At 37.7% G+C, this 16,536-nt stretch overlaps 1 protein-coding gene across 4 annotated transcripts in view; it reads left to right on the forward strand.

The window, feature by feature from the left end:
- The window catches only part of ZMYM1 (zinc finger MYM-type containing 1), a 37,820-nt gene extending 21,525 nt beyond the window's left edge, over positions 1–16,295 (forward strand). For 3 of the 4 annotated variants that reach the window (XM_025394934.1, XM_025394913.1, XM_025394907.1), the window contains 6 exons: positions 5,636–5,810; positions 5,898–6,110; positions 10,755–10,908; positions 12,218–12,355; positions 12,530–12,573; positions 13,411–16,295. In XM_025394934.1, the coding sequence (XP_025250719.1) occupies positions 5,636–5,810; positions 5,898–6,110; positions 10,755–10,908; positions 12,218–12,355; positions 12,530–12,573; positions 13,411–15,693 (3,007 nt within the window). In that variant the 3' untranslated portion in view covers positions 15,694–16,295. The remainder of the gene's footprint in view (positions 1–5,635; positions 5,811–5,897; positions 6,111–10,754; positions 10,909–12,217; positions 12,356–12,529; positions 12,574–13,410) is intronic. The other variant, XM_025394923.1, reaches the window with a different exon arrangement.
- The last annotated feature ends 241 nt before the right edge of the window (positions 16,296–16,536 follow it).

Here is a 16,536-nt window from a genome sequence, read left to right on the forward strand (position 1 = left end):
GCACTTTCTCAGGTCTCACCCAGACCTACTGATTCATAACTGCATTTATCCCCATGTGATTCCTATACATGCCAAATTTGGATCACTATTGAGAACTTCTTTGTTACTTAGTATTCGTATCTGTTTTTATAAATGTACAAAAGAATTATGAGCATTAAATAGTACATTTAAGTGGTCAGAATAATACTAGCAGGTAATAAGAACTCAATAAATGTTAACTTATTATTTTCTTTTTTTTTTTTTTTTTGAGACGGAGTCTCGCTCTGTCACCCAGGCTGGAGTGCAGTGCCCGGATCTCAGCTCACTGCAAGCTCCGCCTCCCAGGTTCACGCCATTCTCCTGCCTCAGCCTCCCGAGTAGCTGGGACTACAGGCGCCCGCCACCACGCCCGGCTAATTTTTTTTGTATTTTATTAGAGACGGGGTTTCACCGTGTTAGCCAGGATGGTCTCGATCTCCTGACCTCGTGATCCGCCCGTCTCGGCCTCCCAAAGTGCTGGGATTACAGGCTTGAGCCACCGCGCCTGGCCTAACTTATTATTTTCTTAACAAACTCACAAACCCTTTTGATGGGTTGCTTCAGCTCCTCTGGCTGCTGCTTCAGTTCTTATCTGTTGCTTCAGGTCTTATTCCATGGAAGGTTACTTACATTCTCTTTTGCTTTTCAACCCTTCAATACTATACTAGCCTTTTGTCTTTTTACTTTCTTGCTATGGGCCATATAGTACTTTCTTCAGCCTGCTTTCTCTCCCTGCAGAATCATAAAACTGGAAGGGATCTTAGAGACTCACTACACATCTTCAGCAGATGTCCCAGACAGATTGAAAAAGGCTGAAGCAGGAAAGATTTAGTGTGTAAGTTCTCCTAGGCATGAAAATCCAATATGAGTAAAAATAAGATAAGTTTTACTTCCTCTAGAATAAAATTTTTAAATTAAAAATACTATATTGTAGTGGGTAGAAAGATGGTAGTAAATTTTAGGCTGGGAAACGCCATCCATGATTCAGAGTAGACTGTGCTTTTTTCAAAACTTACATTAATTAGCCTTTTATATAAATTTTAGCTAGTCTTCTGGGGTTTTTTATCTTCCAGTGAAACTATCCTGAACTGAAAATAATTTTCAGTTACTTATTTATTTATTTTTGCAGAGACAGAGTCTCACTGTGTTGCCCAGGCTGGTCTCAAACTCCTGAGCTCAAGTGATCCTCCTGCCTTGGTCTCCCAAAGTGCCGGGATTACAGGTGTGAGCCACCATGCTGGTTTTCAGTTTTGTTTGTTTTGTTTTGTTTCATTTGAGACAGAGTCTGACTCTCACCCAGGCCAGAGTGCAGTGGTGTAATCTCGGCTCACTGCCACCTCCACCTCCTGGGTTCAAGCAGTTCTCCTGCTTCAGCCTCCTAAATAGCTGGGATTACAGGCGTATGCCACTGTGCCCAGCTAACTTTTTTATTTTTAGTAGAGATGCATTTTTGCCATGTTGGCCAGGCTGGTCTCAAACTCCTGACCTCAGGTGATCTGCTTACCTCGGCCTCCCAAAGTGCTGGGATTACAGGCATGAGCCACCATACCCTGCCTGATTTTTAATTACTTTTTAAGATTTCTGTTATAGGAATGATTTAATATCTGTTTTGGGTCAATGCAGTTTTTATTCTATTTCATGGACTAAATGGAAGATCACTTTGAAGATAACATTTTAAATCTTACTAGAAAGATGCAACTTGTGGGCCAGGCAAGGTGGTTCACTCCTGTAATTCCAGCACTTTGGGAGGCCAAGACAGGAGAATCACTGGAGGTCAGGCGTTCGAGATACTCCAGTGACTGAGGCAGGAGAATTGCTTGAACCCAGGAGGCAGAGGTTGCAGTGAGCTGAGATTGTGCGACTGCACTCCAGCCTGGGCAACAGAGCGAGACCCTATCTCAAAAAAAAAAAAAAACGATGTGACTTGTTCTTGGGAACTGTGTATTAAAGTGTCATTTCTTCACTTTAGTGTCTCAGTTGGAACCAACCAGAAATCCTGAATGCAATCAATAAAGCCCAAAATCGGCCCCTGCACTAGGTTTGATTTATTTATCAGAAAGTTGTTCCTAATTTGTTGGTGTTTCTTTCTTTCTTTCTTTTGTTTTTTTGTTTTTTTTTTGAGACAAGATCTCTGTCTGCCACCCAGGTTGGAATACAGTGGCACCATCTTGGCTCACTGCAGCTTCAATCACCTGGGCTTAAGCAATCCTCCCACCTTTACCCTCCCGAGTAGCTGGGACTACAGGCACATGCCACCCTGCCTGACCAGTTTTTGTATTTTTTTGTAGAGATGGTTTCACCATGTTGTCCAGGCTGGTCTTGAACTCCTGGGCTGAAGTGATCCTCCTGCCTTGCCCTCCCAAAGTGCTGGCATTATGGGCATGAGCCACTGTACCCAGCCAACATTCTCTTTTTTTTTTTTTTTTCTTTTTTTGAGGCGGAGTGTCCCTCTTTTGCCCAGGCTGGAATTCAATAGCAGGATCTCGGCTCACTGCAACCTCCGCCTCCCAGGTTCAAGAGATTATCCTGCCTCAGCTTCCCTAATAGCTGGGATTACAGGTGCCCATCACCATGCCCAGTTAATTTTTGTATTTTTAGTAGAGACGGGGTTTTACCATGTTGGCCAGGCTGGTCCCCAACTCCTGACCTCAGGTGATCTGCCTGCCTCGGCCTCCCAAAGTGCTAGGATTACAGATGTGAGCTACCGTGCCTGACCAACATTCATTTTTTAATTTTTTATAAAGCTTTAGTAGATCACTAGAAGCCAGCAATCTAGTATGCTGATAGCAATAAAACTAGGAAGCATTTTCAGACGTCCATGCGTCGTTGATGTAGTTTCTTCTTCTCCCTTCCCATCTGGCTGGTGTCTTTATTCTGTCTGAAAGGTATGCCTCAAATATCTTTACCTTTTGTCTATTCCCACACCATTCCTCACTCTCCTCTTACAACCACCCGCTCCCCAAATTAATTCTTCTGTGGTCTGTGATTTTACAGTGTTGTGTTCATAACTCCCAAAACACTGATCACAAAATACTAATGGTTTTAAATATTTTTAGTAGAGATGGGGTTTCACCACGTTGGCCAGGCTGGTCTCGAACTCCTGACCTCAAGTGATCCGCCCGCGTTGGCCTCCCAAGATTAAAGGCATGAGCCACCACGCCTGGCTATTAAGTATATAGGTATTTTCTATAGTGGCAGTTCTCAAACTTTCTGGTCTAAGGACTTCTTATACCCTGAAAAATTATTGAAGACCCAAAGAGCTTTAGTTATGTAGATTATGAATATTAACTGTATCAAGAATTAAATGACATTTTAAATGAAAAATACCCATTTTTTTAAAAATTGATAAATATTGTTTTATCAGTTTTGCAAATCACTTTACATCTAGCTGGATTTTTGTATCTGTTTCTGCCTTCGCTTTATTGCAAAATGTCGTTTAGGTTGAAGTCTGAAGAAAATCTGGCCTCACAAATATGTGATTGGAAAAGCAGGGAGTGTTTTAGTAGGCTTTTAGATCGTTGTGGGCGTTCTTTGATACTTTTGATACTACAACCAAAAATCAAGTGGTAGTTTCTTAAAGGCTAGTTGCAATGTGGGATCAAACTTTTTGTACCATGTGGATCAGTGAACTTTTTGCACTCTGTTATGTTAAAATTCATTAATTTATCTTGTACTTTGAATGAATCTTTTACACGTGAATGATTTTTATAATATGCTATTGTAATTTGGAAAATACTGGTTCACCGAGTTCTGCAGATCTTCTAAATGTTCTCATATTTTATTATGCAGTATTTTAAAAATCACCACTAGTCTCAGAAAAGTTTTTAAGTTTTGGGTATCGATCAAGTTAATTTGGAAGATACAAGATTTCCAAATTCTACTTATCACTTGAAAGCCAACATTTTGTTGTTGGCGATAAATACTGTCAGTTGTTTTACTTGAAGTGACAGTCTCATTTTTTTTCATTTTCAAGAAAATATCTGCAGATACCCACTTGTGGATAATAGTTTGTCTTTAAACTATTTACAGTAAACTGTTTATAGTACTTTGAAGTAAAAATGTTTTCCATGAAAAAAGTGGCCAATTCATTTATAACTCAACATTTCCATGTGGGCTTTTCCTTGAGACAACCATCATCCTTTGGTGTGCAGAAGTACTTTATGCTTATGTCCCATGTTGTCACACAGAATTTTTTTTTTTCTCACCCTACCACTTGGCCAAGACAGAATATTTTTTAAATGTACTTAAGGATGAAGTTTAAATAATCTAAAATATTTTGCTGTTTCATTGAGTACATCCTTAAGTGAAACTGATACTTCAAAAAAAATTATTTTTGGCAGCGAATGTGTAGCAGGGAGTAACATGAATATTAGTACATTTTGATGCCACTGCCTTGATTTCTGCTAAGGCTCTGACAGTTTTACCCACCATTGCCTTTTTTCTTTTCCAAATTCATTGAAGTGAAATTTGTATACCAAGAAATTAACCATTTCATTGGCATTTAGTATATTCATAATGGGTGACTATCACCTCTATCTTGTTCCAAAACATTTCCATCACTTCAAAGTAAAACACCTTAAACACTAAGCAGTTTCTCCCAAGTTCGCACTACCCCCAGTGCCTGTCAACCACCAGTATGCATTATATCTATAGATTTCATCTATTCTGAATATCTCATATAAATGGAATCATATATGACTTTTTTTGTGACAGGGTATTATTACTCTGTTGCTCAGGCTAGAGTGCGGTGACTTTTTGTGTCTGGTTCTTTCCCTTAGCATAATATTTTCAAGGTTTGTCCATGTTGTAACATGTATCAGTACTTTATTCTTTTTGTTAATAGGCGAATGATACTCCACTGTACGTATGTAACACAATGTGCTTATTGATTCATTCACTTACTGATGAACATTTGGGCTGTTTTCATCTTTTGCCTATTGTGAATAGTGCTGTTATGCATGTACATGTGCTTGTTTAAGTACCTGTTTTTAGTTTTTTTGGGTGTTTACCAAGGAGCGGGATTGCAAGGTCCTACCGTTAGCTTTGCAACATCAGTGGCAAAGTGATGTTGCAAACATCAACACAGTGAAAAGACAAATAACATCTTATGAAAATAGTTTTGATGTTGGGGACTCCCCCCGCCCAGGGATTTGAAGACTATTCTTTGAGATTCTCTGTCCTGTAGATTCTAGAGTTGCTCGTGTGAATATGTGATCCCTCGGTTTTCACTAGCACCACCTAATACTACAGGCTAGCTAGTCTCCAAAACTGCACCATCAAAGTCAGGCACGGTGGCATTATGTGCCTGTAATCCTAGCTACTTAGGAGATTGAGGTGGGAGAATCTCTTGAGCCCAGGAATTTGAGGCCAGCTTGGGCAACATAGCAAGATCCTATCTCTTAAAAAAAAACAAAACTGCACTATTAGATGTGCTTTATATATGAGAAAATTAAAATTTAGGGAGTATAAATGTGACAGAACTGGATACCAAATTCAGGTTTTCTCATCTCAAGGCTAACGTTCTTACTCTATTTTGAGAGGTTATTTTGTTTATAAAGAGGAAGAAGTTATAATTGTGTTTAAACTGTTTAATGGTGTCCTTGTTATTTATTCTTAGAGACATTTTAAATCCAAAGGATGTGATCAGTGTTCAACTGGAAGACACTACCTCATGCAAAACTTTTTGCAGCCTATCTTGTCTTTCATCATATGAAGAAAAAAGAAAACCATTTGTTACCATATGTACTAATAGCATTATGACCAAGTGCAGCATGTGCCAGAAGACTGCTACTGTAAGTTCCAATTATAACCTTTACAGGGATTCTGATGATTCTGCTTAAATATCAGAGTTTTTACTGAATCTTTTTATTAAATCCTAGATTCAGTATGAAGTAAAATACCAGAATGTGAAACATAATCTTTGCAGTAATGCCTGCCTTTCAAAGTTTCACTCTGCTAACAACTTCATCATGAACTGCTGTGAGAACTGTGGCACTTACTGTTACACCAGCTCTAGTCTGTCTCACATACTTCAGATGGAAGGACAGTCTCATTACTTTAATAGTTCAAAGAGCATTACAGCATATAAGCAGGTATGAATAAAGACCTATGGTTTCTTCTATTAACTGGCCTATGAATGGTTTCACTCTAGGAAAATGTGGGAAGTAGTTTTTGGTACCCTTTGGAATAATGTCAGTTGGTAAGTTGATGAAGATGAAATAGAAGACTTTTTAACAGTTTCTTCTTGCATAAGAATTAATGATAAATGCTATATGGAGATTTTCCTAAATAATCTCAGATTGATTATGTTATCTTAAAGAAAAGGCAAGCAGGCTGGAGCCAGTTTATAAACTACAAATAAGTATAGCAAAAATAACAAGTCTGCTGGTCAATAAAACCCAAACATGAAAGTATTTTTGTTTTTATTTTTACTTTTATTTTTTTGAGAAGGAGTCTCACTCTTTTGCCCAGGCTGAAATGCAGTGGCACAATCTTGGCTCACTGCAACCTCTGCCTCCCGGGTTCAAGCAATTCTCCTGCCTCAGCCTCCCAAGGAGCTGGGACTACAGGCATGAGCCACCGTGCCCAGCTATTTATTTTTTTTATTTATTTTTATTTTTTTGAGATAAGGTCTTTCTCTTCTGTCAGCCAGCTTGGAGTGCAGTGGCAATCATGGCTCACTGTGGCCTTGACCTCCTTAGCTCAAGTGATCCTCCCACCTCAGCGTCCCGAGTAGCTGGGACTACAGGCACACGCCACCACACCTGGCTAATTTTTAAATTTTTTGTAGAGACAAGCTCTTACTGTGTTGCCCAAGCTTGTCTTAAAACTCCTGAACTCAGTTGATCCTCCTGCCTTGGTCTCCTAAGGTGCTGGGATTACAGATGTGAACCTAGCCATGTTTTTGTTTTTAATTCCACGTGTTTAACTCTTATACCAAACAATGCAAAGATGAATCAAGAATGTCACATGTGGTCAGGCATGGTGGCTTACACCTGTTATCCTAGCACTTTGGGAGACCAAGGCAGGAGGTTCAGTTGAGCCAGGAGTTCAGGACCAGCCTGAGCAACATATCAAGAACCCATCTTTAAAAAAACAAACAAAAAATATCACATGCTTTTTCTGAATCAGTCATAGGAGAAAATAATCCAATGAGATTTGGATTATTTGTCCCTATTTCTGATGAGACGAGCTCTGGGTGGGTGCTTCTGAGAACAGAGAAAGAGCAAATGAGGTGGGACTTCTTAGATATGTTGCTTGTTCATATCATGTTTTGAGACCCAACTCTTTCCCTATACAGATTTCCTTAAAAACAAGCAGTTGACCTGGTGCAGTGGCTCACGCCTATAATCCCAGCACTTTGGGAGGCTGAGGTGGGTGGATCACCTGAGGTCAGGAGTTGGAGACCAGCCTGGCCAACATGGCGAAAACCCGCCTCTACTAAGAATACCAAAATTAGCTGGGCATGGTGGCGGGCACCTGTAATCCCAACTACTTAGGAGGCTGAGGCAGAAGAATTGCTTGAACCCAGGAGGCGGAAATTGCAGTGAGCCGAGATGGCACCATTGCACTCCAGCCTAGGCGACAGAGTGAGACTCTGCCTCAAAAAAAAAAAAAAAAGCAGTTGAAGATGGGAGTCAAAACAAGCCATAATTCAAATAGATCATTTGTGACTCACATATTTTCTATGGCAGAATGCCCCCATCTTGAGAGTATCCTGCCTTGGGACCAGAATGGAAAGCACAGAAGACTTCTCCCAAAGGCAGGAAATAATATTCCTTTTTTTTTTCTTTATTTTTGACACTCAATAAATAGGCCTTGTTCTGTTTTTAAAAGCCTGTATTGAGTACCCAGTTGTTCAGCTTATGTGATGGGGCAGGACTGATTTGGGTAAACAAGTTAGTTAACAAGCACACCTAACACTTTCCTCTTACATCTGAATGTAAGACATCATGTGACAGTGATACTGGAGTAAATCTACAATGTTAGGGAACTATAATCCAGAATTAGAAAAATGTCCAAATATGTGAATCTAAAAATGGGATAGCTTTTTATTTTTAAAAAGTGGATTATTAGATGCAATTATAATTATTTTGGCCATATGTTAATAGAGTATATTAAGTTAGCCTTCCCTTATGAATAATAAACTAACTTAATTATAAATTATACATTGGACCAGAAGCAGTGGCTCATGCCTGTAATCGTAGCACTTTGGGAGGCCAAACAGGAAGATCACTTGAGGTCAGGAGTTCAAGACCAGCCCGGCCAATATGGTGAAACTCCATCTCTACTAAAAATACAAAAATTAGCTGGGCATGGTGTCACATGCCTGTAATCCCAGCTACCCAGGAGTCTGAGGCAGGAGAATTGCTTGAACCTGGGGAAGGTAAAGGTTGTAGTGAGCCGAGATCGCACCACTGCACTCCAGCCTGGACAACAGAGCAAGACTCTGTCTCAAAAATAAATAAATAAATAAAAATAAATGACGCCACTATTGTTGATTAATGTTAAAGATTAGTGAATTGTTAAGATTTCTCAAAATATAAAAGTTTTTCATACTAATAAAGGATAAAAATAGAAATTTTCAAAATTATCCTTTTTGTTTTGTTGTGCCTTTGCCAATATCCCGTTCTCTCACAGAAAAACATATATGTATTTTTTTGTCTTTGTACTTTGGTGGGGTTTTTTTTGTTTTGTTTTTGTTTTCTTGAGACAGAGTCTTGCTCTGTTGCCCAGGCTGGCATGCAATGGCACGATCTCAGCTCACTGCAGCCTCCGCCTCCCGGGTTCGAGCAATTCTTCCATCTCAGCCTCCCAAGTAGCGGGGGTTACAGGTGCCCGCCACCACACCCAGCTAATTTTTGTATTTTTGTAGAGACAGGGTTCCACCATGTTGGCCAGGCTAGTATTGAACTCCTGACCTCAGATGATCTGCCTGCCTCAGCCTCCCAAAGTGCTGGGATTACAGGTGTGAGCCACCGGCACCCAGCCTGTCTGTGTACTTTGTATCTCCGAAAGCCGTTTTATTCCATCAGTGACTTTTTTTGTTTTTTGTTTTTTTTTTAGACTGAGTCTTGCTTTTCCACCCAGGCTGGAGACTGGAGTGCAGTGGTGTGAGCAAAGCTCACTGGAGGCCCAACCTCAGGTGTTCAAGCAATCTTCCTGCCTCAGCCTCCCATGTAGCTGGGATCACACGCATGCGCCACCACACCTGGTTAATGTTTGTGTTTTTTGTAGAGATGGGTCTCACTTTGTTGCCCAGGCTGGTCTCGAATTCCTGGGCTCAAGTGATCTTCCTGCCTCAGCCTCCCAAAGTGCTGGGATTACAGGCAGGAGCCACCATACCCAGCCTGATGTTTAATTTTTCTTTTTTTCTTGTTTTGAGACAGAGGCTTACTCCAGGCTGGAGTGCAATGGCATGATCTCAGCTCACTGCAACCTCTGTCTTCCTGGGCTCAAATGATCCTCCCCACCTCAGCCTCAAAAGTAAATGGGACTACAGGCGCAGGCCACCACACTAGGCTAATTATTTATTTATTTATTTATTTATCTATTTATTTATTTATTTATTAGAGATGAGGTCTCACTATTTTACCAGTCTGGTCTCAAACTCCTGGGTTCAAGGGATACTCCCACTGCAGCCTCTGAAAGTTGAGATTACAGGCGTGAGCCACTGTGCCTAGGCTCTGACATATTCTGAAATCCAGGAATATTGGTTCCTCTGAAAGTTGAGATTACAGGCGTGAGCCACTGTGCCTAGGCTCTGACATATTCTGAAATCCAGGAATATTGGTTCCTGTTTGACTAGAAAGAATAGATGGTGAGCATAATCTTTGCAGTAATGCCTGCCTTTCAAAGCTTATATCCTTTCTTTTGCACAGTTACTACTTACTCAACTCAGAATACTCTACTCTCTATTGCTTGTATGCTGCTTTCTTACAATATGCTTGTAATACTTACCATGAAGTTAGCCTAGAAAAACAGTTATTCCCACAGTATCTTATAAAGTGTGTTAAGCACTCCTTCCTGGCTCCTCCTCAGCATCAGTAGACATCTTCCCAAGTTAATTCCCAAGCTACCATTGAGGATAGATCTATAACTATATAAGGCCTTTGTTTATCCAATAGGCTTTGACTGCCTGAAATGATTAACTTCTTCTGTGACCACTTTCTTCATTGCTTTTTCTTTTTTTCCTTGAAATGGAGTTTCGCTCTTGTTGCCCAGCCTGGAGTGCAGTGGTGCGATCTCAGCTCATTGCAACCTCTGCCACCCAGGTTCAAGTGATTCTTCTGCCTCAGCCTCCTGAGTAACTGTGATTACAGGTGCTCACCACCACACCTAGCTAATTTTTTGTATTTTTAGTACAGACTCGGGATTTCACCATGTTGGCCAGGCTGGTCTCAAACTCCTGACCTCAGGTGATCTGCCTGCTTTGGCCTCCCAAAGTGCTGGGATTATAGGCGTGAGCCACCACACCCGGCCTTATTGCTTTCATAGGTATTATTATTATAATTGCTGTTAAATATATCTGATAAATAATAAAGATCATTTTCAAATTTGCCAATTTTCTTCATTTTAGTTATTGCAATCTGTAGTGTCTTTTTTTTTTAAGAAAATGTAAAAAATATCTTGTTATTCTTTTTAATATTCCAACTAAAAGCAGTGGTGATAGGTTCTTCTTCATTAACAATATATCACATACCAGAAATATGAATATTATTTTAATCTCTAAACAGAAACCTGCCAAACCACTTATCTCTGTTCCTTGCAAACCATTGAAGCCCTCAGATGAAATGATTGAGACTACCAGTGATTTGGGGAAGACAGAGCTTTTCTGCTCTATTAATTGTTTCTCTGCATACAGTAAAGCTAAGATGGAATCTTCTTCAGGTAATGTTTGTTTAGCAATTTTAGGGGTTTAGTAATTATTAAATACTATTATTTGGCTTTAATTTATAACCTTGATTCATTTTCAAATTAAACTGACTTTTAAAAGTCAAAACAATCTAAACCTGTTGCAAAGAACTATTTTTCAGTATTTTTGTATAAAAGGAAGGCTACTTTACCACCAGAGAGTTAATATTTGTAGGCCAACCACGGTAGCTCATGCCTATTTGGGAGGCCAAAGCAGGCAGATCGCCTGAGATCAGGAGTTTGAGACCAGCCTGGCCAACATGGTGAAACCCCGTCTCTACTAAAAATACAAAAATATTAGCTTGGCGTGGTGGTGGGTCCCTGTAGTCCCGGCTACTCAGGAGGCTGAGACAGGAGAATCACTTGAACCCAGGTGGTGGAGGTTGCAGTGAGCCAAGATCACACCATTGCCCTCTAGTCTGGGCAACAGATCAAGATTGCATCTCAAAAATAATAATAATAAAAATTAAAAGATACATGTCTTTATTTAGATTCTTTAGTAAATGAACATATGTATGTTTACATCAATATATATTGAGCAACTACTGCAAAACATGGTACATAGGAGGCACTCAATATAGAGTTTAATCCATTTACAAGACTGCTTTTATTAGAATATAGAATGTTTTACTTAGCCCTGCTTTGTAAAAAGAGTTTTCATTACATTTTTCACATGAAATAGAGGTGATTGTAAATGCTTTAGGACTTAATAATAAAAAAGCACAAATAATCTGAGCCAACTAAGTATTCCATCAAAAAGCCCCAGGATAGGACCAGTGGTGCTCTTTACATAGACCACAGAGTGACTGCTGCCTCTGGGATTTGTAAGTCATACAAACTGGCTTGTTACAGAAATTTCTGCAATAATAGCTGGGACACCAACCTAGCACTCTATTGATGTTAAGGTTTATGAATCCTGAAAGAGTTTGAAATTGATGCCCATTAGGAGATTCTATCAGAATCTCTTTTCTTCATGAGTAATTTCACAGAAAAATTTTCTCATAATTTAAACTTTTTAAATTGTTTAAAAGGACTGGGAAATTGTGCACAAAGGTAAAAGACATAAAATATTGGAGAAGTGTAAATTTTCAGTGTAGTGTTGTAATTATAAATATGATACTAAAGAACCTGGCTATTCCTAAGCCCTAATAAAAATTACTTCAGTAACTACCAATTCCTTAAGCTATTAGATGCTTGCATTATTTCTTGAAACAGTATTACTATAACAGTACTTTCTGATGATTGTTTTCGCTTAGTTTATAAGAAATCTTTTTGTTTCTGTCAGTAAATGTTTCCATGGTGCACGATACTTCAACAGAGCTTCTCTCTCCAAAGAAAGATACGACTCCAGTTATAAGCAATATAGTGTCATTGGCAGACACCGATGCTGCCTTGCCCATCATGAACACTGATGTCTTACAAGGTAAAAGTTGACGTTAAGATATTTGACATAAATATTGTTTTGTCACACTTGATAAATCTGTCTATATGCTAAATTTCCTTTTTGTTTCTTGTATGAAATAAGCAATTATAGTTTATGATGGTATTTTATAGGTTATAGTATGTAAGATCTTGAATTTATGCTCTATTTTAACAGATACAGTTTCTTCAGTAACAGCAACAGCAGATGTCATTGTGGAGGTAAGTTTTATTTTAACCTTTTTTTTTTTTACCACTGTCTGTTTTTAATAAGCAGAATTTTTTTGTTTGTTTGTTTGTTTGTTTGTTTACAGACAGAGTCTCGCTCTGCCACCCAGGCTGGAGTTCAGTGCCATGATCTCAGCTCACTGCAGCCTTTACCTCCTGGGTTCAAGTGATTCTCCTGCCTCAGCCTCCTGAGTAGCCAGGATTATAGGCACCTGCTACCATGCCCAGTTAATTTTTGTATTTTTAGTAGAGAAGGGGTTTCCCCATGTTGGCCAGGCTGGTCTCAAATCCGCCCACCTCAGCCTCCCAAAGTGCTGGGATTACAGGCATGAGCCACTGCACCTGGCCCAGATGTTTTATATATATATATTTAATATATATTTCTATATTTAATATTTATTAAATTTATATTTAATATATAATTTATATTTAAATTATAAATTTATATTTAATATATATTTAATATATTTCTATATTTTATATATTTCTTATATGTTTTTAAATATATGTATTATATGTGTGTAGATTGTTTTAAACAGAAGGATTTTTTTCCTCTGGGTTCTTCTTTTAAAAAAATACTATGCAATTTGAGTCATCTGAGCAATAAAAATTATTTTTATGACAATTACATACCAAAAGGTCCTTCAAACATTTAATGCTGAATCTAGATTGCAAATAAATAAGTTATACGTAATTGTTAATGTTTCCCCCTAGTGGAGCTCATACTGTAACTCAGCCATTTATTTTACTATGTTATTAGAGTAGATATATTTGATATTTTAATTAATATTTGAAAACTCTTAAATGTTCTTTTCCCATTTTCTCCCAAAGCTTTCTAAGAGTTCACCTAGTGAACCCAGTAGTGCTATTGCTAGTAGTAGTATGGAACAGCCAAGCCTTTCACCATCTTCATCAGTATTCAGTCAGCATGCAATTGGTTCCAGTATAGAAGTACAAAAAGACAATATGAAATCTATGAAAATAAGTGATGAACTATGTCACCCAAAATGTACATCCAAAGTACAAAAAGTTAAAGGTAAATCAAGATGTATTAAAAAATCTTGTTGTGCAGATTTTCAGTGTTTGGAAAACAGTAAAAAAGATGTGGCATTCTGTTATTCATGCCAGTTGTTCTGCCAAAAATATTTTAGCTGTGGAAGAGAGTCATTTGCAACGCATGGAACCTCTAATTGGAAAAAAACTCTGGAAAAATTCAGAAAGCATGAAAAAAGTGAAATGCATTTGAAGTCACTGGAATTTTGGAGAGAATACCAATTTTGTGATGGAGCTGTCACTGATGATTTATCTATTCATTCGAAACAGATTGAGGGAAATAAAAAGTACCTAAAGCTTATAATTGAAAATATTTTATTTCTTGGAAAGCAGTGTTTACCCTTAAGAGGAAACGACCAGTCAGTTTCATCTGCGAATAAAGGCAATTTTTTAGAATTGTTAGAAATGAGAGCAAAAGATAAAGGAGAAGAAACATTTCGACTTATGAATTCACAAGTTGACTTCTATAACAGTACACAAATTCAAAGTGATATTATTGAAATAATAAAGACTGAAATGTTGCAGGATATTGTGAATGAGATCAATGACTCCTCAGCATTTTCAATAATATGTGATGAGACAACCAACAGTGCCATGAAAGAACAGCTTTCAATTTGTGTAAGATACCCACAAAAATCATCAAAGGCTATCTTAATTAAGGAAAGATTCTTGGGTTTTGTTGATACTGAGGAGATGACTGGGACCCACTTACATAGCACCATCAAAACTTATCTGCAGCAAATTGGAGTAGATATGGATAAAATACATGGCCAGGCCTATGATAGCACCACTAATTTGAGAATAAAATTTAATAAAGTAGCAGCAGAATTCAAGAAAGAAGAACCAAGAGCTTTATACATACATTGTTATGCACACTTTTTGGATTTATCAATAATTAGGTTTTGTAAAGAAGTAAAAGAACTCCGAAGTGCTCTAAAAACTCTCAGTTCTTTGTTCAACACTATTTGTATGTCTGGGGAAATGTTGGCAAATTTTCGAAACATTTGTAGGCTAAGTCAAAACAAAACATGCAAGAAACATATATCACAATCATGTTGGACAGTCCATGATCGTACATTACTATCTGTGATTGACACTCTTCCAGAGATTATTGAAACATTGGAAGTTATAGCAAGCCATTCTTCAAATACAAGTTTCGCTGATGAATTGAGTCATTTGCTGACATTGGTTTCCAAATTTGAATTTGTCTTTTGTTTGAAATTCCTGTATCGAGTGCTGAGTGTTACAGGAATTCTTTCCAAAGAGCTTCAAAATAAAACCATAGACATTTTTTCTTTGTCTTCAAAAATAGAAGCAATTTTAGAATGTTTATCATCTGAAAGAAATGATGTATACTTTAAAACAATCTGGGATGGAGCAGAGGAAATATGTCAAAAAATAACCTGTAAAGGTTTTAAAGTTGAAAAACCTTCTCTTCAGAAAAGAAGAAAAATTCAGAAATCAGTAGATCTTGGCAATTCAGATAATACGTTTTTTCCTACTTCAACAGAAGAACAATATAAAATTAATATCTATTACCAAGGATTAGATACTATATTACAAAATTTAAAGTTATGTTTTTCAGAGTTTGATTATTGCAAAATAAAGCAAATTTCAGAACTGTTATTTAAATGGAATGAGCCATTAAATGAATCAACAGCAAAACATGTTCAGGAATTTTATAAACTTGATGAGGACATTATCCCAGAACTTAGATTTTATCGACATTATGCAAAGCTCAACTTTGTCATAGATGATAATTGCATAAACTTCGTCAGTCTCGGCTGTTTGTTTATTCAGCATGGTCTTCACAGTAATATTCCTTGTCTCTCAAAGCTATTGTATATTGCTTTGTCTTGGCCAATTACTTCAGCAAGTACTGAGAATTCATTTTCTACCCTGCCTCGTCTTAAGACATATTTATGTAATACCTTGGGACAAGAGAAGCTTACTGGCCCAGCCCTAATGGCTGTTGAGCAGGAATTGGTAAATAAACTAATGGAGCCTGAAAGACTCAATGAAATTGTGGAAAAGTTTATCAGTCAGATGAAAGAAATATAATACTTGTTCATTTGAACTTACCTAAAAGACTTGTATATCTGTTGGAATGTTTTTATTTCAAAATTGTTCAAAATTCAAAAGACACAGAATGATATACAGTGAAGTTTTCTTCCCTCCTTTAGAACTCATTTTCTCTTCCCAGAAAGTGTTATCTTTTCCTTAAATATCCCTCTAGAGATATTTTTCCTAAGTGGTATTGTACAGTGTATACTGTTTTTAGCTTGTCTTCTCTGTGTAACATATTTTTGAGATTGTCCCATGTCGTTACATGAAGAGTTTATTGATTCTTGGTCTATAACTGCAGATGTTATTGTATGAAGGTACCATAATATATTTGAGCAGTCCCTGCTGACAGACATGTTTTTTCCTAACCTTTTGCTAGTATAAATAATGATTCATTTTTTAACCTTTTATATAGGTCATATTGCACTCGAGTGAGTTACTGTAAGCTGGAAATCTAAAGTTAGAATTACTAGGTTAAGATATGTGCATTTTTACTTTTGATAGATATTGGCAAGTTGCCATCTATAAGGATTGTGCATTCAATTTACAGTCCCACCCACAATGCATGAGAGTGCCTATTAAATTTTTCTGTTATCAAATGTTTTGATCTTTCCCAATCTCTTACTTTAAAAATGGCATTTTAATCTCAGTAGAATTTTGTATATTAAGAATAAGGTTGGGGACTGGGCATGGTGGTTCACACCTATAATCTCAGCTCTTTGAGGGCCTACGCAGGAAGGAAGATCACTTGAGACCATGAGTTCAAGATCAGGTTGGCAACATAGTAAGACCCCATCACTACAATTTTTTTTTTTAATTAGCAAAGTGTGGTGGTGCATA

This window comes from Theropithecus gelada, chromosome 1 (genome assembly GCF_003255815.1).
Source record: "Theropithecus gelada isolate Dixy chromosome 1, Tgel_1.0, whole genome shotgun sequence".
NCBI classification, from domain to species: domain Eukaryota; kingdom Metazoa; phylum Chordata; class Mammalia; order Primates; family Cercopithecidae; genus Theropithecus; species Theropithecus gelada.